The 27377-nt window shown below is 39.7% G+C and overlaps 2 protein-coding genes across 5 annotated transcripts in view; both read right to left on the minus strand.

The window, feature by feature from the left end:
* ttc39a (tetratricopeptide repeat domain 39A) overlaps positions 1–21544 on the minus strand; it is a 30018-nt gene extending 8474 nt beyond the window's left edge. Inside the window, exons 1-11 of the mRNA XM_069679857.1 lie at positions 21320–21544; positions 20226–20276; positions 20010–20060; positions 19624–19677; positions 10492–10596; positions 5690–5821; positions 4491–4531; positions 4097–4164; positions 3932–3996; positions 3727–3826; positions 129–194 (exon numbers count right to left, since the gene is read on the minus strand). Coding sequence (XP_069535958.1) covers positions 129–194; positions 3727–3826; positions 3932–3996; positions 4097–4164; positions 4491–4531; positions 5690–5821; positions 10492–10596; positions 19624–19677; positions 20010–20060; positions 20226–20276; positions 21320–21372 — 786 coding nt within the window. The 5' untranslated portion in view covers positions 21373–21544. The remainder of the gene's footprint in view (positions 1–128; positions 195–3726; positions 3827–3931; positions 3997–4096; positions 4165–4490; positions 4532–5689; positions 5822–10491; positions 10597–19623; positions 19678–20009; positions 20061–20225; positions 20277–21319) is intronic.
* Positions 21545–22887: 1343 nt separating this feature from the next.
* The window catches only part of eps15 (epidermal growth factor receptor pathway substrate 15), a 28060-nt gene continuing 23570 nt past the window's right edge, over positions 22888–27377 (minus strand). For 2 of the 4 annotated variants that reach the window (XM_069679564.1, XM_069679563.1), the window contains exon 25: positions 22888–25281. In XM_069679564.1, coding sequence (XP_069535665.1) covers positions 25141–25281 — 141 coding nt within the window. In that variant the 3' untranslated portion in view covers positions 22888–25140. Of the gene's footprint in view, positions 25285–27377 lie in introns of all 4 variants that reach the window. The other 2 variants (XM_069679562.1, XM_069679561.1) reach the window with 1 other exon arrangement.

Consider the following 27377-nt stretch of genomic DNA (forward strand, 5'->3'; position numbering starts at 1 on the left):
CCGCACGGATAACTATGTTAATCACGAGTTTCACTATTACAGATACAAGCATGACTTCTCTTTATGTACTTTAATTGTTAACAGAAAAGCTCCATTACTTCACCCTCAGTCCCGTCACCAACACTCACCTTATTACCAGAGAAACCGACAAACTCCAGCAGCTTGAGCGTCCGCGTTGGCAACATGGAGATCATCTGCAGGATGTGGACAAAAAGGGGAATTTTACGGCAGCACGATTGCAGCGAGATTCCTTTTTTTTTTTATAATTACAAAGGACGGATCTTGAACTTCATAAACAGACTGTAAAAAGGCCATGGTTGGCACTTTAATAACAGAGGAACAGGAATCACTTAAACTTACTGGTTCCTGGTTTCTGATCCTAAAACACCAGGAATAAATAATCTGACCCGCTACGAACAGACTAACTTTTACTTGTATCATATTGAGAAATTCAGCACTAATGGACAGCTACTCTGTAAGAACTATTCACTGTGCTCACTCAATACGGGTGCATTGTGCAATAACTTTCAAGCTGTCATGTATGCAATTATTCTTTGCTGCTTCTTGTCTTTTACAAATGTATATACCATATAATTAGGTCAAGAATCTTAATTCTGTGACCATTCTCTGGCTAAGAGGTTTTGATGATTGATTTTACTTCAATGGACCCTTTATAAAAAATGAAACCCCCAGGTCCCAGAGGGCCAAGATGGCCGTCGGCGCCATCTGGAAAAATGTACTTAACTAACCAAAGCACCTAGAATCATGTATGAAGACACTTTTTCATAAAGTTTGACCGAGAGGATTCCAATTCTAACATTGGTTTGATATTATGACACCATTTTAACCCAGAAATCCAAGATGGCCACCATCCAGTTGGTTGAAAACATAGGGCTCTTCTCATTTCTCAGTTTGTACCTCCTCGAGTCCTTTCCTCGACTCCTCTCCTCGCGTCTTAGTCCCTCCCACCAGAGATGCGAGCGGGGTGAGGAAGAGACACGAGGAGAGAGTAGTCGAGGCAACAGACATTTAACAACATGAGACATCCCTGCTTCAGAGCCGTCATTTCAAAGCGACGTCAATTAAATATGATGTTTTTTATGATCTCTGTCAGCAGAACAATGTTTATGACAAGTTACTTTTAATTCAATTCACAACGTGGCATAATGTGACGCGAATGTACGGATGTCATACATGTTTATTTTTTAATTTAACACACACACTAAATGTATTATAATCCTTAAGCATAACTTCGTGGCACCAACAATCATGCCCACAGATATTAACAGTCCGGCGTCCTTTTTATGCACACACGTGAGCATCCAGCCGTGTGATCCAGCAGCAACAATAAGTAAATAAACATTTACAGCCGACTTTCCTTTGATGGTCAGCACACAGAACTTTTATAAACATGAGATCCTGTCCGGACCGGACGGCGTGTCTGCAGATTTAAATAATTAATGAGTAACCTGCTGTGCCTCGCGCGAAAATGTTATGTTTTGTTTCTGCTCAAAAAGTCAATTCATGAACATCAGGCTGTGGAAACTTAAAATAAAAAGTCCAGGCCTACACCTGTCCTTATTTTGTAGGAGACAATTTGTCTTCTGTTTTTGATGAAGAAAGAGCAACATGTGGAAATGCTGTGGGTTAGTCTGGTGCGCACTCTGTTAAATGACACGCCACGGAGAATACCTGCTCAGACGGAACAGATGTCCCAGGAGCAGAGATATGCAACAAAAGGCTCCCGCCGTGGTTTGTATATTCCAGCTGTGTTTCACACCTTGTTTTACGTCACGGGTACCGAAAAGACTTCTGCAAAGGATACACCGGGGTATCCTCGCTCATAGCTCCTCAGGCAAGCCTCCTCGATCCTCGATCCTCTCTCCTCGAGATGCATTTTATGAATTGAGACATCCTTCAAGATGGCGTGCTGAGGTCGATTTCCAGGTCACAGGCAGGAGGAGCGAGGAGCGAGGAGACGAGGAGGCACAATAAAGAAATGAGAAAGGCCTAATAGTGAAGCCAAAACATCTCTATCGCCCCCTGCTGATTGGCTGCAGTATCGGTCATAAAGCCCACCTCCTCCATGTTATCAGATGGGACATGAGTCAAACTATAAAAACAAAATACACGCCAAATACATTTTTCTCAAACATGGTTTCTGTCATTTTAGCTAGTTATTATCATGCTGATTTACGTCCAAGTGTTCATTTTTCTGACAAGTTTATTTTTAATTAGTTACTTGATGCTGTCAAAATGATTGACAGCTCTGTTGACAAATACGGCTCCTGCAGCTAATCAGTTCCGGATAAGCAGAGTGGAGGACGATCAGTGAGTGGAAACGTAACTAAAACAATCACTACACTCATTGAAGTTTCTATACCTGTGAACGTCTGCTTCAGACCAACACAAGAAGCTGTTCTGCTGTTAAACACGCCGGCGTGTGGGATCTTTGCTGTTTTTTTTGGTAAGTTAAGTGTGTGTTTTGGTTAGGGGAAGTGGCTATGGCAGTGCCACCCGTCAATCTCTACTGCGCAGACTCTGGCTCCAAATGACGTCACCATCACAAGATGGCAGCGCACGTCACTGGGGCTATTTTGGCATCACTTTCGTACAATGGGAGCAGATGGAGATGCGTCGACCATTTATATATACAGTCATTGGTTGAAAATTGTATTTTTGAAGGGAAAAAAGTATTTTTCTGTCTATTAAAAGACCATTAAAGACACCTTCTAAAGTTTATTATACTTTTTAAACTATATTTGATCATTTATTCTGGTAGATAATGATATTAACTTTAAAATGATAAAATACACCAAGGTTTAAATTAATTTGGCGGGCTTTTCCAGGGGCTGTTATTGTAGTTACTGTCTCCACAAGAAAGTCGCTGTTACTCATCATACTCTTGTAATCCTGAAAGTATCAACATTTTTATTTCTATATAGTTTTTTTTTTTTATCATTATATGTTGCCATTTTCTTAACATTCCTACCTAGTTAGGCGAAAAATTTAAATGGAATCACATTTCATAATCTTTAATTATGTTTGTAAGTAAAGGCTATTGAAATCTGGTAGCTTGAAAATGCTACCAGTGGCTAACTTTAGCAGTCAGACACATACATACATACGCGCACACACCGCATGAATTGTCTGTGTGTTTGTTTAATAAATATTTATGTAACCACACACACACACACACACACACACACAAACAAACAGCCTTAGTAACTAACTTAGCAACTGGATGTCAGCTAAACTTGGTGGTTTAGCTTGGCTTTGATCACATTTTAAGTTGCCTTAAATGCAATTTTTATTTTTCAATTTGTTAATAAAGGCTAATTAAATGTTCATAGTCTCATAGTAATAGCATAGAAGAGTTTCTATTACATTCTAATAATTATATTTACTTTATTTGATTCTGATTTTGTAGCACTTGAAAATGCATCAAAAACTTTTACTACATGGCAATTATTTTGAGAATCAAGAATGGATAGGATTCGAGTGCATGCAAAGAGGTTTTTAATGCTTAAGATGATCCTAAATAAAAAGGAGCACAGGAACTATAAACCAACACTGATCAATGACTGCTGCATGAGGAGCACTAAGTTCATAACAATCTTTTTGTCTGCATGAAAGAATATATCTACTCCTATTTTATGATCATCTTTGCTTTTTTGTAAGCTTTCTGTTGCAGTACGAACATCTAGATCATCATAAACTACTTACTAGATTAAAGGCTCCTACTCCAAGTTTAACACCACCCTCAAAATGGCCGTGGTTGTCCCCATGAATGTATCCAGAGGACTGGAGGACTGTATGAAGCTCTCTGTGAGGTGATGATATAGGAAGCAGATTAATATAGGTTGACAATGTAATAAGGAAGATACACAAATCTATAATGGAGAATAACACAGTATGAAAACAATCTCACTTGTATGTCTGGTAGCTGTTCCTCACTTTGATTCCCCCTTTGATGAAACTGATCATGTTTTCATCCTAAACACAGAGGGGGAAAAGAAGTAAGGAATGAGTTTTTACATATATATAAAATAAATTCAGCAGCTATGGGAGATTCAGTGGCAGGCTGGCTCCTGACCTGTAGGAAGGTGAGGGCTGCCCTCTGGAGGAGACACTCGGCGAAGCACACTTCAGCGTGGAGTTCCTCTGATGTAAAAATGGTTTCACACAGTTAAGATCAGGTGACAGACTTAAAGCTGCAGTGTTTGCCACTTTTAATACACACACACACACACACACACACACACACACATATATATATATAGATATATAGATATATATAAAAACAGATACATGCTAATAAAGTACTTAATATGAGCACACACACACACACACACACACACACACACACACACACACAACATAGGCTAAGGTTCAAAACAGTGGTCAATACTTTGACATGTAAACTAAACTGCTTCCTGAATACTGACATTTCAATGATATATAATAATATAATGAAGGACTTTACTGACCTTCTGTGAAGTTTTTGGAGAAGCTGGACTTCTTGCGATGCCTGAAAACAAAACGATATGAACAGCTTTGTTACACTGAAAATCATCCAGATTGTGTTTCAGCAGCACTGCACAGTCCTGCTTTTCTTTGGAGATCAGTGACTCAGCCTCTTTCCAGGCGAGACAGGCTGCTGGGATGCTGCAGGTTGAAGTTACCTCATGGTGCTGATTGTGCATTAAATGTCTTACCAATCAGACACAACTCTGAAAAGCCAAGAGTGCAGCCCAGACCCCTGATCTGTGACTTTCAGATTGTGTGTGTATCAGGGTGGGCTGATGACAGATTTTCACAGTGGCTTCAGGACAAATCTTAACAGACTGTTGTGAGATTCCTTTGGGCAGTGGGTTTGGATGATCCCAGCATGCTCTATGGTTTTGGCATGATGTTGCTAATAGAAACCAGTACTCAAACCGGTGTGCATCATGTGCAATACTACTGCTTATTAGTTTAGAATTTGGCGTCCCCTCTGCAAATGGTAAAACACAATATCATTTTCTATTTCGTATGCCAGTGTGCAACACAGTTATCTAGAAGAGACCATGATCATAAGTTTTGATATTGCAATAAACATTGATCAAGCTTACTACAATGTGTTGGGATATGAGGACATTGTGGGGCCTTCGACTCCTGTGCTAGGGTCTGGAGGATTCTCTCCCATTAACTCTTTATTTACATTCAAAGTAATCATTGAACATTTAAAAATGTCAACTGCTATCATTTAACATTTATTGATGAGAATTGGAAAAATGTGAAATTCACAAGTTACCGTGAGTTTAATGTGATATTAAAAGGGTTTTTCTTCAGACACTCACAATAAACTTTTTAAGATAGAGTTTCTTTGTCTCTTTCCTCTCTCTCTCTCTCTCTCTCTTTCCATCGCATGCTGCTCTCTCTCTTCCCCTCCCTTTCTATCAAATACTGTCGTTCTGTCTGTCCGTCTGTATCACAAGTGGGATTAGACGAGTAGGGCGAGCTAATTAAACAATAGAACGTACATTATATGTACGACAAAACAACGCCTTTTACCCTCCCCTCTCTTAAAAGATCGAGTTTGAGTACCATGTGCAATATTCCTTTCACTTTCACAAGACCCACTGTCACAGTTTATCAGCTTGTCGTTGGGGCATAATTTCCCCCTGTTACAATGGAAAAATCTTACCGCTGACAGATCGCCTGGGCTTCCTTCATGGTGTTTCCTGCAGCCAGAATGTGCTGGGGGTCAAAGGTCATCATGGCCTGCATCTCCAGGATGGTGGCATAGGTCAGAGCGTGGTACATGCTGTCTTTGGTTCTGAAAAAAGAACAACATATTTGTTCTGATTTGTATTAATATATCAAGCAACATATTGATTAGGGAGGATGATTCTGGTTTGAATAAGAGAAGAGCTGATTCACACAGTCGGGGTAGTAAGACACGGGACAACATCGGCACAGAATGTGAAAAAAAACTGTTAGTGTCTATTAATACCTGCGGTTGTTGGTGCATCATGTAACACCCTGTGTTGAACAAGTATTCCTGCAGGTATTAAAGGGATGAAGGAGGAGTAAAAGTGTCTGATGTCACACACATTTTTCCAGTAGAGGAACTTGTTCCTCCAGTTGAAAGAGGTTGTCGTTCCAGTCATAAAACATTATTTAATCTAATCACAATAAAAAACAACAAAAACATATATTATGCTGTCATACTGCAGTCACATTTGATGATTTAAACAGCTTTATGTAACCTTTGTATGGTGTATTTGTTCATTTATTTAACACATGCTCACACACAGGCATAAAGGCAGAGGTGTGTAGTGAGGAATGCTGCCAGTCTGCGTATCTGACATGTCATAAGTGTTCACCACAGACTGACACATGTGACCAGCCCCTGTGATGTTACTTTGAGCTCGTGTGTCACAAAACTGGGCACAAAATTTGCATTAAATAATCGTCTTTATCTTTACTTTGTTTTGCATGTATTTGATTAGAAAAACGTTGATATATTGTAGAGAGGGAGGAGCAGACAGAGATAAAGCAGCATTGTCCATGTGACTGTTATCTTGGCATAGGACAGAAATGTGCAGCAATAAATCAGGATTGTTGGAGCAGACAGAGAGCGTTTGACAGACTTTAACTCCCACCCAAAATTATTAATATTTTTAATGTAAATCCAGGGACAAATTGATGAACAAAAACCAACTCAGTAAGAACCAGGAAGTAACAGCAGACAGTTACAGAGGGTGGACATACAGTCCCTCTTACATTTCTATTGCGTCAGACTTATGTGAGACAACAGCCCAAACTCAAGCTGGGAAACCTTTTGAGAGGTAGCTGTGAGGTAAATTGAATTGCTCGTAGCTGTGCTGAAAGTGGCTGAGAATTTCAAGTATTTCACAGCAGCACTCAGGTATTTTTCAATCAGCATCATTTCAGGGCACTAAGCAAGATGTTTCACCGAAATGTTTCGCAATGCAAGGAAAAAGTTGTATTGTACTTTCCCCAATAATAGACGTGTGCATGCGCATCCTGTTGCCAGTTTTGCAAGTGTTAGCAACAATCAGGAAGTGCTTAGAAAAATCATTGCTTGAAGTGTGAAAGATGTCTCCAAAATTAGATACGAGTTGACACGTTATCTAAAAATTAAAATCATAAACATTAAACTTGGGAAAACCCTTTCTTTTGTTGCTGAAATACGTAAACAGTACACCTCCTGCACACCCTTCCTTTTACAGCTGTGAGTAATGGGGCAGGACAGCATGGTGGGAGAATAAGATTGCACTGTTTTGGCTGTGCTTGGTTGGGTGGCATGTTTGAACAGAGAGCTGGCAAATAAAGCTAAGCCTGCTGCTGGATACCTCTGAGGTCTGAAGGCTGACTGAGAAGGAAAAACACGTGGCTGCTTATTAAGCAGGCATGTTTCTACAGTGTTGTAGGCGAGTCTGCAGTGGCTGCTTGACTACAGGAAACATATCACCTGGGCCTTAAATATTTGAAGCCTGTAAGAGAGAAGCAATTTAATGAGATGGCTCCACTTATAGATTCTTATCATGCGGTACAAGTTGCTCACTGTTCGTGCTATTAATGCATGGGCAATGGATGGACTAAACAACCTCTTGCCAGGAACATTAAAGCACAAGAACATCCTGTAAGGTTTAAATTAACCACAGTCAATTGAGCCTGTTGGTGTCATACTTTAAACCACAGTACTTAGAAAATGATGACGGTTCTCAGTCTTGAATCTTCCCGTGAGAAATACATGTGTCACCTGCTTCGTTTCCTTCATGAGGGGACAGGATTTGAAACTGCTCTGATGTACGCATATGTGAGCATGAACTCTGTAATAACTGAAAACCCACCTTCCTTGCAGCACATGCTAAGCTGCCACTGACTGTAAGTAGGAATATGTGAGTAAAAGTGAGAGAACTTTTGATTGATTTAAGGGCATCCAGATAATGACAGCTCTTTTTGAAAGACTATTTCAGCTACAGTGCGTGTGTGTGTGTGTGTGTGTATACGCTGATGAGACGAAGAAGTAAGGAGACCCAGTTCAAAGAGGGACAGAATTGGAAGCACACAGGGACTAAAGCAGAGGAGGGACACGTACAGAAGAGGACGAAGAGAGCTTCTGCTGGTGTTTTAAGTCTTTTAGAGTACCTGTCTAACAATACAGCAGATGTCATCACACCTTACAAAGAATTACATAAGTCAAGCTTAAACCTAAATAAAAACCTTTTCAGAGAGGTTAAGAGGGAAAATAAGAGGAGGTTCTGGGTGTTACTGGATATTTGTTCAAACAAAACAAACCAAAGCCCTGCCTCAGTTTGGTTTCAGTGCTGCATTCAAATGTAACAATCACTCATCAATCTGGCTGCATCCTTTCGGTCTACTGAGTTCTTTTCTTAAAACTAGGGAGAGGCCGGAGGGCAGGAGACAGCAATTGTTCAGCAATTTAATTAATTAAGTATTTGATTTGAAGATATAATCTCAAAGATTTCTGTTTTGTTCTCTTGGGCGCCACTAATGGCGATAAACAGTAATTGTGGGAGCACACTTCCCAATTTAAAGGGGACCATAGGCTCAATCACCATTGTGTTACCTCATTCGGTGATAGATAGTGACTTAACAGACATTTATTTAAATATAAACTTTCGAGATTATTACTTTAACCTCTAATAGGGCAATTACTGAGCCGGATCACCATGGAGCCCCTTATTAGTATAAGATAGACCTGTCATATACAATAAGGGTTCTATCGACCTGATTTCTGACACTCCGAGATTCCTACTTCATGTGTCCAATACATCATCTGTGAACAAATAAGCTCCTACCATAAACATATCTGAAAATAATGTCTGTTAAGGTGCACTCTAGCAACTGGAAAAGGCAGATACAGCAAACATAGAGCTATAGGAAAGAATATTGAGACGGAAATGAGGAAGCCCACTGAGCTGACAGACTGCCAAACCTCAGGCGGCAGCAGCTTGAGGTGTATTTCTCAGATCCAGATTTAAATACTAAAGCATATCAGAATACTGACATCAGGTCAGTTGGCAACAGATTATTTATCTAGGGCTCTATTTTATTTTATCTGTGGTAAGAACTCAAATAAATTACACCACTCTAAACTTTCCAAAAAGAAAATACAGGCTAACAGGGTAGCTTTTTTTCTTCCTCTGTGTAAGCCGGCACTGAAATTATGAAACCGGGGCTAAGGAGTGGCGCACAGCCCCGGAGAAGAAACAGAGGGAGGAGGATAATAGCAAAGGTGTGATAAACGCTCTGATAATAGAGTGAGAGAATGAGCCGTGGACAATGGAGTAACTCGATGACACAGTGTTAGTGTACTAAAGTAGACGCAGGATGTGAGCCCAGAGAGGGACTTTGTGTTCACAGCTCAAATTGGCTCGCAAAATTGATAGCTTGTGTAACGGTTTTTAAATTTGTATCCTAAACATTAAAATCTCATTACATCCTCATTTTAATGGTCAAAATATAGTTTTCATCATTTTTGTATATCATAAAATATGTTTGGAAAGACAGATTCTTATCAGCAAATTCTAGATGAAAAACAATTGAATATCTTAGCTGAAGCATTAACAATAAATCTAAAAAGGCAGCAACAGATAAGAGTTTTACCGAATCATCATCATAACAGAAGCAACAGAAAAGTTATGTTGACATCAAAGTATTTCCTATTAAACACCCCTGACTTTGTATCACCTTGGAATGAGATGACCATATGGAGTTCAAAACAAGCTAGCAAACAAAACTAGGCTTAAAACTTACAGGCACAAAGGTGCAGTGAGCTAAGTGCTAACATAAGTATGCTAACATGCCCAAAATGACTATGCTTATGCTGACATAAATCCTGGCATACTAATGTCTCATTTTAGTTTAGCATGTTAGCATTCTTAATTAGCACCAAACACACTTCCAGACACACAATATTCAGAGTGTCAAAGAAGACTTGTTATAGTATTAAAAGTGCAAGTGTTACAAATAACATTTATGATGATAACTTACAGGCATAGGGGTGCAGTGAGCTGAATGCTAACATCAGCATGCTAGCATGCCAACAATGACTTAGCTAACATGCTTAAAGTTTACTAAAGTTTTCAATCTTAGTTTTGGGTGTTCGCACGCTATTTTTTCCTGATTTTACCAAACCGAGACAGTACATTCACAGGTAAAGAAGACTATTAGTAAAGTAAAGTATTATAAACGCAGATGTTAAAAATAAAAACAATGATGGCTCTGTTTTATTCAAGTGTCTCAGTAGACCTAATGACAGTGTAATTGTGAGGCAGCCAACACCTGGTTGCAAAATCATGTAAAAACACATTTGCTTGCATGTATAACATCAGCTCTTTGTCTCAAATCATTATATTTGTCCATGAAACCATAAAGCCAGGTGGGTCAGAGCTGCACTATAGAGCTGGGCACAGCAGCTGTATTAGCATGTGGTTCAGGCTTTTTTCCTACCTGCATCTGAGCTGGACCTGTGCCTCCTCAAACTGGTTTCTGAGGAATAGATCCAGGGCAGCCATGCAGTCCTCCAGAGCCAGCGACAGGTCTGACCGCAAGCACCTGCATTAAGAAAAGAAACAGCATTAGGATGAGGACAGAAATACATCAGCGTATAATTAATTATCCAAGCTGGGTGGATGTTTGAATGGGCCCGATGTCTTAAAAAATCTAGCTTTTTTTCAGCTGAGGCTTCTAGCCAGAGTTAAACCTTATCTTTGTCAGAAAGATCTCGAAAAAGTTATCCATGCTCTTATTACGTCTCGTTTGGATTATTGTAATTCATTGTATTTTGGCATTGACCAGTCAGAGCTCAACCGCCTGCAGCTGGTCCAGAATGCAGCAGCTCGTCTTCTAACTGGCTTTCTGCACTTCACTGGCTTCTGGTTAGGTACAGGATTGATTTTAAGATTCTTTTATTTGTTTTTAAGTCTCTGAATGGGCTGGCCCCGGAATACCTGTCTGACCTTATTAAGGTACACCAGCCCTCCAGAGCCCTGAGGTCAGCTGATCAGGTGGTCCTGGATGTCCCTCGATCATTTTTCAAATCGAGAGGAGATCGAGCGTTTGCTGTTGCAGCTCCCACTCTGTGGAACGCTTTACCTTGTACTGTCCGGACTGCAAATTGTTTCACCACTTTTAAAAAACTTTTGAATACGCACTTGTTCACTTTGGCCTTCGGCAGAGGATAGTCTCTTTTATTGGGTCTTTTATTAGATTAGGTTTATCCATATTGTTGTTTTTATGTTTTTATATGTTTTATGCTTTTATTGTTTTTATTGTTTCTTTCTGCTTTTATGTAAAGCACTTTGGTTGGCCACTGGCTGTTTTAAATGTGCTATATAAATAAAAGTGACAGTGATGTTGACATTGACATTAAAGTCTTGATGTGTAAAACTGAAGCTGAACAATGTAGCTACTATTGAAATATCAGTTATGTTGTTAAATGTGTTGGTATTGTTCAAAAAGTTCCACGTCACCTTACTCTGTTCCTGCTCTGTTTGAGTATCACTAACTGTCTCTCTCACTGCTGCAGTGACCCTGTTCTCATTTCCAGCCACAAAGGAAGTCTCCAAACGCCGACCTACAACAAAGAGTTGGATCTTGATATGGTCTCAGTTTACCCACTTATTCTTCCTTTCGTCAACCCTGTCTCATCCTCTACTTCACAAAAGAAACAGGAAACACAGACAAGTAAACATGCTCAAAAGTGCTGAGCTGTTAGTCTTATTTCTGTTTGCATTACACCGCACATTACAGAGGGAATCGGCTTCAATTACAGTATTGCTCAACTATCTACTTGTAAAAGAATACAGACTGAGGATCAGATGTTGCTGCCTTAAATTATTTCTGATTGGAAATATGACTCACTCTTGTCAGCTGTCTTTGTGAAAGTAGCAAACTCCCATTAATTATAGCTGTATATTCATAACATGGTGCACATGACCCTCACGCGACAGGCATATACCGTGCCAAACGAAGCACAAGTAATGACTGAGAATCCTTCCTCCATCAGCAGCCTGCCTCCTCTTTGATCTCTCTCACTGTGACTGATAATGGATCTGCTTAAACGTCTTTTATTTCTCCACTTCAGGCTGAGAACAGCATGTGAAAAACACATTAACATTCAGCGTAATGAGCCGAGGGACGGAGTTGAGTTGATGTATCTGAAATGTTCTTCAACATTAAGCTGATTAATTTCTTTCATTTGGAGTATGAGTTGTTTGATGTGTACAACAGATTCAGTTATGTGCTATTAGGGTTCCTTTGTGTTGTAAAATGTTAGAAAAGTATCAGATTTTATACGTTTTTTATTTGGGTGAAAGAGGAATCTGGTTTCTATTTAGTTTTATCTTGAAATGCAGTTTGGTTTAGCGCTTTGAACTTCTGTCTCAATATTCTGTATTGTTTTGAACAGCAGTGACTAATTGACAGCATTCACTTTACATTCCTAACCATTAGGGACACTGAGGAAACTCATCACACACACACCAGTAACGCCACCACAATAAAGGACCACACACACACACACACACACACACACACACACTGCTGCAGCTCCGGCTAATGACATGCGGGTGACCAACTGCTGCGTAAACCATATGACCAGCAACAAGCTGAGCTTCCTCATAACAGCACAAGACTCACAATGACAACGGCTGTCGGAGAAACATGTATGCTCAGTATGCTTTATCTTTATATGGGCACACAATAAACCAGCGGCTGTGGCTCAATCTGAAGGCCGGAGGTTCGATCCCCAGCTCTCTCAGTCCACATGTCGAAGTGGCCTTGGGCAAGACACTGAACCCCAAATTGCTGGGGCACTTTACGTAGCAGCCTCTGCCATGTGTGTGTGAATAAGTGAATGTGACATGTAGTGTAAAAGCAGCTTTGAGTGCTCGCAAAGACAAGAAAAGCGCTATATAAGTACAGTCCAATAAAGTTATATAAGAAACTCAACTTTTAAGCAACAGACAACATAAAAAGATTTTAAAAAGATGTTTTATAATAAAAGGCTTTTTGTAAAAATCTTTATCAATAAATAGTACCTCTTTATTTTATAGTATTAGAGTGACATTAACAGTTGTAACTACATTTGTCCATTTTATAATTAAATGCTCAAACAATGAGCCATAAAGGAATCAATAAAACAAACATTAACAATGCCAGGAGGACACTGCAACAAGATAGCAGACTATCAGTGTTTATGTCATTGATTTCAAGGATAATGCTGCAGTCACATGTCTTCACATTAGAGGCCACTGACTGAATCAAACCAGGGCTTTCTCGACTGTGTCGCTACAGTTTTCTGTCTGTATAAATAAAGGTGCAGCGACTGCCTGCTGTCACTTTCACTTGAAGAAAACACAAGTAATACAGAAGAACTAGCAAACACAGCTAGCAGCAAACCAAACTTAGCAGTTAACTCTGCAATTACTTTATTAATTCCCTGGACTTTGACTTTTAATAAAGCTTGACTCCTGACGTCTGATCACCGGTTAGCATTAGTCTACAAGCATTACTTATGAATCATACATGTCAATAATTGTTAAAGGAGGGTGGTATTTTGGAGAGCTTGTTTGCTTTTGTGACAAACGCAGACACAGCAGGTACATGTGCATAGAACAAAATGGCTTTGATAAACCTCCCTGATGCCCCACTTACTGAGGTCACGCAAGGAAAAGTAATCAAAGCAGGACATGTTAGAAGTTACTGGTGAGGACAAACATCACGTCCTTATAGCTGTAAACTCACTGAACTGTTCCTGACTGACGGGATTGGAAAACAGGATTTTGTTAGGTTAACATTTTAAAGACAATCTGGGGCCTGAGGACACTGAAAAGACAGGAAACAAGTACTCATTGAGCACACAGTACAGTCTTTTAAATGAGGCAATAACTGACCATTGTATGAAAGAAAGACAAGGCATGATGGCCAGCACAATGAGGAGAGTCTAATAGGTTGAGGATGTGCATACCGCACATTGTCCCAATTATTTAACTGCACTTTAAGTCAGCTGAAATTCTGGGTTGATTTCTCCAGAGAGCAGCTTGCAGCACAATGATCATTATCAGAGAGGCACACAAACACACACTCATAAAGCCACTTAGCACGCTAGTATTCATATACACACGCCTGCATGTGCCCAAGAAAACCAGAACACACACACACACATTCACACCCCTCTAAGAGTGACGAAGCATTACTTTATGGCCTGTGGTTAACTAAGCTTTTACTACATTTGTTCCAGCGGATATAAGTTGTTCATAGCGTTTAGCTGTGACACAAAAGGGCCGAGCGAGTTTGTCCACATGCCTGAGTTTCACAGCGAGAACACACACGCACATGCATAACATCTTATAGAGGCCAAACCCATGGCATCAAAACATGCGGCAAGTCTCTTACCCATTTGACAGAGTCTCTTCCTCTTCTGACATTTTCATCTGGCAAAGTGTAAGTGTGTGTGTGGTGTGAAAGAGAGAGAGAGAGAGAGAAAGAGGGCAGCGACAGAGGAAATTGCAGAAGTGATCGGGAGCCTGGGGCCTTTCCAGCAATGCAGTGTAATGGTCTGTGTCTCAGCAGCAGCAACAAGAGCAGAAGCAGCAGCAGAAGGGCAGGCAGTAGAAAGAGAGAGGAAGAGAGAGAGAGAGAGAGGGAAGAATGAAGTAGAGAGGGAGGGAGAAAGAGACGAGATGGAGGAGGGAGGAAGGATGCAGCAGCAACAGCAGACCTTAATAAGATTGGGATGACTATCACACATGAGGGTAGAAAACACAGTCTATCTGTGATGCCTTGAACACACACACAAACACACACAAACACACATGCAAAAAAAAAAAGCTTGTCCCATGTCTTCCGATCATCATACTACACACTGCAGTCCTGCCCCTGATTGGTTCATGCAAAAGTCAGGGGCGGAGCTAAATGCCCAGGATTCATGGCCTCAGTATTTATATTTATGAAGGGAAATCAGAAAAGAAAACAAATGGGAGGAAGGACGGAGTGATGGCTTCAAAGAAGGAGTACATTTTGGTCTGACATTCATTCACAGACACTTAACTTTCAGCTTCAGTGGGTTAAATGAAGGGAAAGGGAAAAGAGGCTTGAAAGATGGAAAAAGAGAGTGCTGGTGCGTAGTGAGAATCTCAGCAGGTCCAGTCTGCTGCAGTGGCTGAGACTGAACACTGCAGCGACCAGAGAGGACAGAAATAGAAGACATAGATGCAGCTCGTACTGTAGAGGCCTAATGCGAAATCATGAATGAAAAATAGGGCCCGGTGGCATGGCGTGTGCTTACTTGTCAGTCTCCCATTGTGTGTGTGATGTACAAACACATGCTCAGCGTATTGATAAGGGTAACACTCCATTTAGCTTTAGGGCTCTGGCACTGTGTATGCTAGTTTACTGACAAAGGCCTGCTGATACATTTAAATGTTGTTAAAGGTGCTTATGACACTTCAAAATATCTGTTGTGAAAAACTGCATTCAAATGTGCCGAATTTTAGCATTTAATGCAACAACAAACACATTTTCTTCAATAATCGATCATTTGTTTGGTCAAAAAGTGTCAGAAAATAGAAAAAATGTCTGTCTGATGTCTTCCGATTGCTAAACTAACCAAACCCCAGAGCCAAATCCCAAAGATAATCAGGTTTGCTATCACATGAGACAAAGAGAGGCCTCACATTTGAGAAACTACACAGCAAATGTTGGATATTTGACTCAAGTGATTAATGAACTAATTGATAAACAAGTTGCTTGAGGTCTAAACTGGTGTGTTCGAACAATCTCAAAATGTCTGATTTATAGAAAATATTGTATCTCTCCATTGAGCCAGTGCAATATTGTATGTATAGTCTGTAGCACATATACATAACCCCACACATACATACACACCTAATTAGTAACACTAACATAAAGACAGCATAAAGATCACACTCATGTGACTGTCCCTCATCACGTTTGACATATTTTTCTTCTCCACGGTCGCCCATAAAAACACAATTACAAGAGCAAAGTACTTTGGTCAGTACAGAAACATGAGGGAAATTAAACTGACTTTCTGGACTAAAAGATTAATTGTTGCTGCATCTCTTGTGTGTGTGCTGAGAGGAGCACCGAGAGTCACGGGTTTAAGGTGGAGATAATTAGATTTGATATGCTGCTGTCCTCATGGTGCAGAATTGGATTTGGCAAGTGAAAAACAAGGATTGTTGCTATGTAGGCTTTCAGCTTAATACAATAATATGAAAATGCCTGCCGCTTTCATGCAACACACAATAGTAAAACACCCTCAGTATTTCTGGGTCTAAACGTTGGTATCAGTGTGGCATGTCTATTCCTTAAACAATGCTCCAATAAAAAGGGTTTAATGTTTTTGTTTATGGAACAAAACAAGGATTATAGCCAACAATGACAACATACTCAAATGATCTTCACTTAAAAGTATTGAGTTTGAATAATGCAGCTGGAATTAAGGCACGTGTTCTTTGGAAAGTCAAAGGATTTATGTCAAGATAACATGAAATTAGCCAGCTAGTTAGCTTAACAGGCTCTGGTAGGTAGATTTGTTACCACTAGACAGAGCCAGGCTAGCTGTTTCCCAGGTTTTTCGCTAGGCTAAGCTAACTGCCTCCTGATGTAGCTTTGTATTTAGCATAAAATGGTAACAATCTTCTACTTTAACTCTCCTCAAATCTTGTGTTGTGATAAGCAAGTAGCTTGGAACACAGATTGAGTTAGGTGTTATCAACCGGCATGAAGTAAAATACCTCGACATTAGGTAGGGGTAGGCAGCTATGCTAAGAAGCTAGTTCTAGTAGCCATTAGGCAAAACTGTTCACAGTGTTAAGTATCCCTAAATATGTTATACATCATACTTTGTAATGGATTTACGCTATTAGCAACTAAAAGTTTTAGCGCAAAGCAGATATAAAGAACACAGCATAGTAAGGAGGCAATAGTCTGCATTTGGGGAATTTGACTTTTTTGCTGAGATATGACATTAATCCTTTCAGTTAATCTGTAGCTTGAGCCAGTAGCAAGTTAGCTTAGGAGATAACATGAAAAGTAGTAAGCTTTAGCAAACTGTTATCCTTGTTTCAATTTCTTTTTGCTAAGCTAAGCTAACTGCCTTCTGCTGTAGCTTTATATTTAGCATACATACATAAAAGTGGTAACAATCTTCTAGTTTAACTCTAAAAACAAAATGTATGTGTTGTGATAAGCAAGTAGCCCGGAAGACAGATTAATTCACATTTGTGAATTTGTTCAAACCTTGAATCGCGTTCTATCAATTAGGATGGACCAAAATGCCTCTGGACAATACCTAGTGGTAGGCTGCTATGCAAGGAAGCTTGTAGCCATTAGCCATAAATTGTACATAATGCTATGTACCGCTCAATGTTAAACCTTTTAATTTGTAATGGATTAATGCCAAAGTTGTGGCATAAAGCAAACACAAACAGCAACACAACATAGCCTACAGTAGTAATGAAAGACTGCATTTTGGGAATTGTGCTTATTTGATTTTTTGCTGGCAGTTAGATCAGATATGAGATTATTCCTTTCATTAAATCCGTAGCTGGAGCAAGTAACAAGTTAGCTTAGGAGACAACATGAAAACGCTTAAGTGAGATAGTTAGTGTTAAAGGTTCTGGTATGTAGATTTTGTTACCGTTAAACACAGCCAGGCTAGCTGTTTCCCTAGTGGTAGGCTGCTATTACTGGAAGCTAGTTTTAGTAGCCATTAGCAAAAACTTTAACATAATGTTTAGTACCGTACAATATGCTGTACATTATAGACCCTGTTCACATTTGGTATCAACATGTGGTTTTCGAGATCGGATCACAAGTGGACAGGCTTAACTACAGGTCTGAACGCTTCCAGGACAGGATTGAAGACACATTCAGGTCAGATCACTCAGGCCACATACGTAGGTGGTCTGGGACACATTTATCTACATACGTCTGGTAGTGTGAACGCACGTGCCCTGGGCCACATTAAGCACCGCCCTCTCTCCTCGTATCCACGGCAACGATCACGTGGATACGGGGAGACCTCTCCTTTCAATCCTGTCTGATTTAACATTTCTCTGTGTCTCTTAAAAATCTGTTTTTTTTTATTTGTCTCATGTCACTCCAGCTGTGTAATATATATATTTTATGTATATATAAAAATGTATTCACTGAGAGAATTACATTTTTGAATACAGGACGATTCTGAACTGATGTGGGAGAGAGATGGCGCGAGATGATCCAGGAGCAGTTTCACAGTTTAAAAATCAAGTGATCCACATGGAGTTAATCAGAGTTTTTAATCATGCAGCGCAGTGAAGAGGAGACAGATCTGTGTGTGTTTCTCAGGCTCTGCTCCTGGCTTAATAGCAGTTGCCATCTGTCCCGTATTTCCGCGCACAGTTACCATAAAGTACCTATCTTCACATCACATGGCATGCAGATCATCATAGTTTATAATAACGCAGCGCGTGGAGGAGGCCAACTCTTCATATCGTGGATCTGTGTGTTAATCACGCAGATCTTTCTGTCTGTCACTGTTAACAGCGCCTCCAGTCAGCTGTGTATCACATTTGATAAACACAGAGCTGTGGAGGAACATCAGGCTTCATGATCAAACTAAGTTTTGTATCACGTCATCACTCTAGTCCGCGATCACCTGCTCCCTCCCTCCCCCCCCTCTTTTGCTCGTGCGCAGCAGCTCTCCCCCTCTCTGTGCTGCGAGTCTGCATCACACTTTCTTTCATATGTTTTATATTAGTATTTGATAAGTCTAATGAAGGAGACTGAGCCTTCATGTTTATTTGCATACAGAGCAGGAAAGTGAGATCCAATCACAAGTGGTCACTGAAGACGCATTCGAGGGGCTCGTTAATGCTAGGTGTGAAGGCTTAGAGCTGTCCACCCGGGATCGGATCACCCAGGACAGATGCGTAACACCAAGTGTGAACAGGGCCAGAGTTTTTTACGGTCGGATGGCAGCCATCTTGGTGGCTTACGAAAATTACTCAACAGCACTTTAACCCACCCCCACAATTGTGATTGGCCTGACCAGAATGTGGAAAGATAGAAATCTGTGAATTCAAGGGGGCCCTTTAATTTATAGTTAATTTTTTTGCACGTCATCCATACTGCTACCCCTTTAGTTCACTCCCTCAGATCCAAAGAGAGACAACTTCTCCCCTCCTCAGAGTGCCAAAAAATCCATTACATGCCCTGACAGAGAATTTAGAATTAGATCATTAAATAAGAAACTTGTTCACACTTATCCAGGCATAACTTGACAGAGAGAAAGAAAAGGGGATTCTTGCTGTCTGAATTATTGAGACTAACTAGAATAATGGTGACCTTCTGATGACCTTTATTTCAACACGTCCACAATATGTCAAGAAGTCCTTTAGGTCAGCTGCCACGAGCAATCTGCCTGGAGCAATTTACTGTAACACAGGATTGCAAAATAGTAGAAAACAAACTACTATGGGAACTTTTCGGAAGGAGTTCTTGCATACTGCAGGACATCAGCAGGATTTTAGAGCTTTATTTTGTGTGATTTAAACCAAAATTATGTCTTACCCATTTGATGGATTTGTTGATTCGGGACCGTTGTTGTTTCCTGGTAGCTGTAACCTGAAACAGAGGAACAAAATTGCATCTGTTTAGCAAAAAGAGGGAAATCTCAAGGGATGGAAACCTGCTGAAAGGCCAGCTATTGTTTGAGGAACATGATCATGAGAGCTATAGAAATGCAGACACTGATACATGTGGACCCTCCCAGTCTCCTGATTCGTTGACAATCATGTGTTGAGGACATTTTTGCAGAAATAACTGTGAAATCAGACTGATGTGGGGACAAATCTTGGGCAAACTTTGGTGACGAATTTAAGAAACATGAGCTTCACTCACAAAAGCTGTAACATGCTTTTATATGATTTTGATTCATTTTTATGGCCTTTACTCACTTGAAGTCTTTAATGATGGGATCCAATTCTGGACTGTTTATGACTGACAATCTGCGAAAAGACATCAAAGTCACAATGTGTATGGCAGCATAAAGAGGAGTTAAATCAAAAACAACTTGTGTACCGAAAAAGATATTTATTTTATTAGTCAATGAATGTGTTTGCTGATGTTCTTGGTGGTGAGAATAAATGACTGCGTGCACATCGTTAACGTACTGGCTCAGGGAGTCCGGACTGTCGGGTATGTCTTGTGCCTGCGCCGCATCCCTGTGAAGAGGTCAAAGGTCAACTTAGAGAAAACATAAGATTGGATCTCATGATGGTGAGAAGAGGACACTAGACGTCCGCCCTGGAGATATGAGAAAGACTAAAGAGTTTTGTACCATAAACTGAAACTGGTTGTTACCAACATAGGAAAGCTTTTTTGTGATAAATTAAAGAAGACATCCAATATGAGTTTAAAGTTACAGTTTGTACATGTCAGTCTCATCTCAGGGTGCATGTCTGTGAGGTGTGAAGACAGATTCTCTTCTTACAGAGTCATATGGATCATTTATAGATGCCTAAGAAGGTCAAACTAGCATTTATTACACACACAGAAAAAGTTATCTGGAGAAGGTGAATCTAGCACTAATTTAATTTAGTTTGGCACAACTTAGTCAGATCAACTTTGTAAACTTATTACAGATATATAAGCAGGACTTTTGATCCAACTTCTAATCATTTTCATTACAGGAATGCAGGTGCATATGTAACAACCTTTTTGATCATTAAGTATTTTAGCACACACTGCTACCACACACAGAAAGCCTGCTTGTCCACATCATCATAACAACACTGTAATGTTGTCTAACAGGCTGAAGATTGGCATCAGCAGGGAGTCAAAGACTCCAGGAGAAAAGTTAAGGATCAAATCACTAAACTTTATCTCTACACAGTAGTTTTCATTTTGACTAAAACTGCTCAGCCTCCATTTTTTTTTAATCCCACGTAGGTCCCTTTAGTTGCCTGACAAATACAACATAAATGATGGACAGTATTAGCTTTGTTACAGTAAGAGAACAGAAAAAGCCTCTGACCCATCTACAGAACTGAAACACAGGACTTGAACTTCACAGATCATATCTCTGGTATTTAGATGAGAGTGTGTGTGGTAAATAGAGGATCTTTGAAGGTCTTGAACAGAGAACAGCAGAATCCCATTTAAATGAAGTGCGAGTACAGTGTCACTACTGGCTTGTATGAACACAGACAAGTACCGACAAGGCCAGGACTCGCATTGATTTCCAAAAGCTTTCTCTTCTACTCACTTTTTGCTGTCATTTTTCTTCACGCTTCGTCTCCAGTTGCTCATAAAACTCATTCCACTGATCTGGGATCCTGTGAACCAGCAGAAAATCCCGGACAGAGCGGGTTTACACAGCGGGCATGGATGGACAGGCAGGCAGACAGCTAGACAGGCAGACAGGAAAAGCTCACACTGAGTTTACGCTGACAGAAATGAAGGCTTAGCTGCTGCAGCGTCTTCCTCCTTCCTGACGTGGGAAAGGTGTGTTGCTCTCATCACCATCAGAATGACTTTCCTATTTAAACGCACTGCAATGTGGTTGCTGCAGGTCCTGGACGCAGGGTCCTAAAGCCCGCTGATTGTACGTCCCCACAGCCAGGTACATGGTGTAGCCTTAAAAATGTGCTATTTCATTAGCAAACAAGTAAATAAATACATACGGGAGGTTAATAAAATAGTATAAGTCATTTTAAATACTGTATTTTTTATTTATTGGTTGATTTTTATTTTCTATTTATCCATATCTATATATTTTTTTTTATTTAATTACTTTAATTAAAAATTTCAAGCCATTATGGATAAATTCTTGAAGTGCTCTAAAACAAAAGGGCCAATAACACAGAGTATAATAGCCTAATATCTACAATTATAATGTATATGCTTTATTATGTATCTTTTTATACAGTCTCCTGCAAAAAAAGATAAAATTATTTTTGCACCATTTTTACTGTATGCAGGTGTTTCTAATTGATCTGTAAGATAATTGTATGCATGCATGTCAGTATTTAAAGAACTTGAGTACAATTTTGAGGCGCTTTCCTGATACTTACTGAGTCTACAAAACTGCATTCCACATAAAAATATAGTACTTTAAAGTCCAATATATTTGACAGCTATATTTATGCAGATCTCGATTTATAATAAGAACATTTTAGCTTCTCATTTTAGCTCGCACAACGTTTTATGTGTTGCTATAGATTAAAGTACCCGGTAGTATTTCAGGAATAGCTACGGTAATCCGTCTATTACCACCATCATAGCAAAATAATACTTATTACATACGTGTGCGTATGCTTCTGTAATTTTGCTTTTGTATGCAAATGTATTTTCTTGAGAGTACTTATGTAGTTAAAGACATAATTCAGATTTAATACTGACGTAAAAGTAAACTCAAAAATACTCAATTACAAGTTAAGGTCTTGCGTTAAAAATCTTTTCAAAGTAAAAGCACAAGAGAACCGATACTTTGATACTTAATGAATTTTAATAATTGTTGCATTAATATGTTAGGATAGTTAATATGGATTAACTTTTCTGTCTAGGCATAATTTTAAAGCTGTTGGTCAAAATGGAGCTAATCTTATTTATATTATTTAACACTGGGTTGCTTTCAAAAGCTGTTTCTACTCAACTTCAGACCAGAATGCAGGACTTTTCTAGTGATTTAGTACATTTACTATATGTGATGCAGTATTGTACTCTTTTCTAATGCAGCATTGCTACTTTTACTCATGTTAAAGGATCTAAATCTTAATGTTTAAGGCAGCTACATGACTTGATCCCAGTAAGACAACACACAAACTGCAAACCTACAGGTTTCATATTTATTCTGTTTCAATTAAATGCATTACATATTCTGGCCAAACCTTCCAATAAGGATCTTTTTTCTTACATGTTAGAAAATACAAAATAAAATACAATTAGCTTGAGTTTTAAAAAGCCTTTATGGGTAAGCCTACAAACATAAGTGGTTCTTGTTGTTCTGTAAAATATGGAGTCTGTACAAATGGGTGTAACGTGTCTGGTGGCCTTTAAACACGACTGAATGAAAACATAAGCTGTAGTAAGACAAGAGACTGAGCTGTGAAGGTCAAAAACAGACGGACGACTCCCTCTCATGTATTCACAATAAACTGCAATATGAGAGACGCACCTAACAGGAAGTGGAGTATCAACCTCAGACGGTACACTGGTTAAACATGCAAAGAGGAAACTATGAAGAGGATCGCTCTGAAAAAGTCAGCACAGGAAGAGGTCTTCTGCATTGTTTGGTCAGAAATTAGCACAGAAAATAAAAACAAAGGACTTCTGCTGTTCCTTGTTCAGAGACAGTCTATCACAGCTGAGCACTCTGTGTTAAGTATCACTGGCCAAACAACTGCTGTGTGGGTGCTTACAGGAATGAGTGTTTTATCCTCTTTTGCAAGTTAAATCCCCGCAGCGCCAAAAGAGGACAGACTGAAGACTCCACGAAAAACGCAGGGACGCTTGTCAACTTTTACAGACTTTGAAATCCAGTTAGAGAGGAAGCATCTCCCGAACAAAAAAACACCCCCGGAAAAAAAGAAGTTGATACAAATGCTCACAAAAAAGCACCAACAGTGGCTCGCTTTGAAACGGAACCTGGTGTGAAACTGTGACCTAGATATTCAATATTTCAGGAAGTTGATCTTTTTTTTAGTACACGTCTCTTATTACAAAAAGTAGTTACCAAATCAGCATCCAAGCTGTTGAAGTGTCATTCAGAAAAACACAGCTTTGCGCCTAACACTGACCTTTGACCTCCCAGTAGTGGTGGTCAGGGTGGGCATCGGTATGGACAATATTAATTTCATCACCAATCCAAACCAGACCCCTATGGGTGTGAATCATTTTGTCCATGTTATACATTCATCTATGAAAACAGTTTGTATTTTTGAGCTTGTGTTTTACGTTCTTTAATCTCATGCCACTTTAATAAAATGTTTCGAAGCTTAAAAGTATTTGAATGTCATTTCTAGACAAGTTGATCTCAGATACAAAATGTTGGCGGTTATGGTTTGTGCATTTCCCTTGTAGTGTGCCCTGGTATTTAATGCTAATTAATATGTAGTTTTATTCCTTTCAGTATCCCCAAAATAAAAACAAAGACAGAAGTGATGCCGGTCAAAACAAAGAGCTAGAAAAGACATTAAAGTATCTAGAAGCTGGATGTTGAAGCTGTGATTTGTTTAGTTGTAGCATAAATCTGCATATGCGTTTCACATATCGGAGGACTGCTAACTTCCAGTTAAACATGAAGAAATGTTGAAGAATTATTTGAATCTCAAAGGCCCTCTGACGTCATACGTGACTGACAAAGTACACCTTCATTTCAAAAGGACTTGGACACTAGATTTTGTTAAGGTGCCTCAAAAAGCGCACAATTTCCCTAGCTTACCTCCTTGAAACTATACAAAGTGCATGATTTCAACTCAGACAATTACCTAACTGCTGGGAGGATATTTCTGGGCTTTACAAAACAGTCTATTTTTAATTTAAGAAATCTCATTAATTCTTCAGTATGACCTCAGAAGCTACAGTGGGCTGAGTCTAAGTAAAGTGTAGTGAGTACTGTTAGTGGATGAACACGGGACTTCTGACGATTTCAATCTAGTCTCGAGTGCATGTTTAAATAAATTACATTCTAGAGTTAAAGCAGGATTTGTAACCTGGTTGTTGTAAGCAACTAAATTTGAAAATCTCTAAATCCTCATTCACTGCATTTCATTTTTAACAATCTATTCTGTAGAACGTACGCTCCATCTTGGTCCTCTCGTCCGAACAAAACCACAGAGAGCGACAGGATGGTAAAACACGATACCGCAGTGAACAGTCTGGAGAAACGGGCGCTGAAAGATTCAGAGATGTGTTTGTTCTAAGAAGGTCTTTATGGGGTCAGCAGGTGCTGCTGAATCAGTCCTATACAGTCCCCACTTTGCTTTGGTGCTTTCTGGGCTGGTCCAGGCCGGGCCGTGCCGTGCCGAGCCGAGCCAGGCCAGAGGAGGTGGCGGAGGAGGAGGAGGAGGGGGAGGGGAAATGAGCTCAGGAGAGTTCAGACTTGCTGAGTGCGATGGCCAGCTCCAGGTCCTCTTGTTCCTGCTGGGTGAGCCTGGCTAGTCGCTCCTTTTCCTCTCGCTCGCTCTCGCGCTTTGCCCACTCTATCATGTCTTCTTCTGTTGGATACTGCTTCATGAACACACACACACACACATGCATCACACACACGGGGGGAGGAGAGAACACACATATGCAGAGAAATGTGGGGGAAAGGAGACACAAACAGAGACAAACACACATAGTTAACAGATTTTCATAGGTAAGACTTCTAGAGTCTGCTGATAACCTACTTGACAATAACAGCATAGTTGTATTATATAATGCAAGCCATTATTATTGAGCATTACTTTACAAGTGTTTTACACTTTTGTGCCTGGTACTGTAACATCCATGTTTTCACAGTTACAGCAAACTTAATTCTGATTCCAATACTCCAGAGGGGTCTATTCCTCTTGTGTGTTTTTGTGTCCAAGCTAATTTATAACCTGTTTTATAGGCCATTATAAACATATATAAGAGAACTGTTTATGAGACAATGTAAGTGTTCTTTTAAAATAACCATATATACAAAAAAAATTCAAAAATAATCCCTTAATGTGGTAAAAAAAAAGAAAGAATTACGACAAATATGAGCAGGAGATTGTGTATTAAAGCTTGCCAGAGCTCTGTGTTGGACGAACTATGAAATCATTACATGTTTCGAAACGCCTTCAACCATGCACCTCCTGCATCGTGGTGGAACATATTTATAATAAAGGCGAGTTAGCACAGAAAGTTGGATTTAAAGACAACAGGGTTACTTACACCTGTGTGTGATGAGGCAAAATGTCAAGCATGAGATAAGTTTATGTTGTCAAATCCGAAATATCATGGTTCAGCCCCCCGACCAAAACATAACCACACTAAATTAACAGCAATGAGGCTAAAGATGGCCATAAAGAGTGACAGTCTTTGACCTTCACGTCATTAAACATTGTTAGAGTCATGTGATCAGGCAAAAAGTGGGGACTGAAGTATGATACAAGCATATGAACACTGTGGATCATTACGAAGTGAATGAGAGCTTGGCCACCAATTAACACCTTTGAAGGTTCACAGCAACAAAATGAGAAAGACGAGAACTTCAGAACAAACAGTAGGCTGGTTAATGATTACACACTGAACACGGCCTGAATCAGCAGGTTCACGTTCTTAATGTATGACAGACAGAAAAATCACAGATCGCCCGGTATGTATTCAGCCATGCAAAGGAGAGAAGGCAGCGATGACGACAGGTATTTTAGAGCGGATGATTTGGCGGAACATGCATGATGGGAACATTTCAGAAACATTAAATGGATTAAGAAGAGAACATGCGTTTATTACTTGTAGTCGATACATCCCACTGCTGCTTTTAAATATATGAATGAAATCGTATTGTTACACCTGAAGAAAACCTTCACATGTCTGATACTTTTGTCTCAATGGGATTCTGTAAAACAAAAACATCTAGTACTTGAAAGGACCATACTGGTGTTTTAGCATGTTTTCGCCCATTTACAATCATTTTCCAAAGAATAGCAGGTTTTAAATCACTGTGCAAAAGAAAAACAATTATATTAATGTGAACAGAGACATACAACATTTAAAAAAGTATAGTCTCCACTTGTGTTAAATGAACAGCAAACACAAAAACATTCATATGGTCCTTTGAAAGCTCAGACCTTTGCAGAGAGTGGTGTCATGGATGCACATAGAAGCCAGAGATGGTGCCCTTCGTTTCAACTCTTTATTCAATGTTTATTGACAGAGGTGTAAAGACACACACAGAATACAGCTCTGACCAGACGTGGGTTAGAGGAACTGAGAGATGAAGGGATGGATGGATAAACAGATGGGATTCATGGATGAATAAATAGTTTGTAAAGGGGAAAAAAAGGAGGCAGTGGGTATGAGTGAGTCAGTAAGCGCGTGCAGGTCGGGGTTCAACAGGGACATGCGGGTGGAGGCCTGTGACGGTGGAGGAACATTAACCAAAACTATCCTTTAAAAACAGTCATCCATCCCATATCGACAGTATGACAGTACATTTCCCTGCAGTATTACAAACAGAAGAGCTGATAGGAGTTTAATACTGTTACTAATTTATTTCCGACATATCAACAGGTACACAGACTCATGTTGCAGTTTGCAACAGTTATACTGCAGCTTGGCTTCTTTAAAAAGTTACGAGTAGATATTTG

This window comes from Semicossyphus pulcher, unplaced genomic scaffold (genome assembly GCF_022749685.1).
Source record: "Semicossyphus pulcher isolate SPU_LCO1_2020_fin unplaced genomic scaffold, fSemPul1.0.p SCAF_4, whole genome shotgun sequence".
In the NCBI taxonomy this organism is placed as follows: domain Eukaryota; kingdom Metazoa; phylum Chordata; class Actinopteri; order Labriformes; family Labridae; genus Semicossyphus; species Semicossyphus pulcher.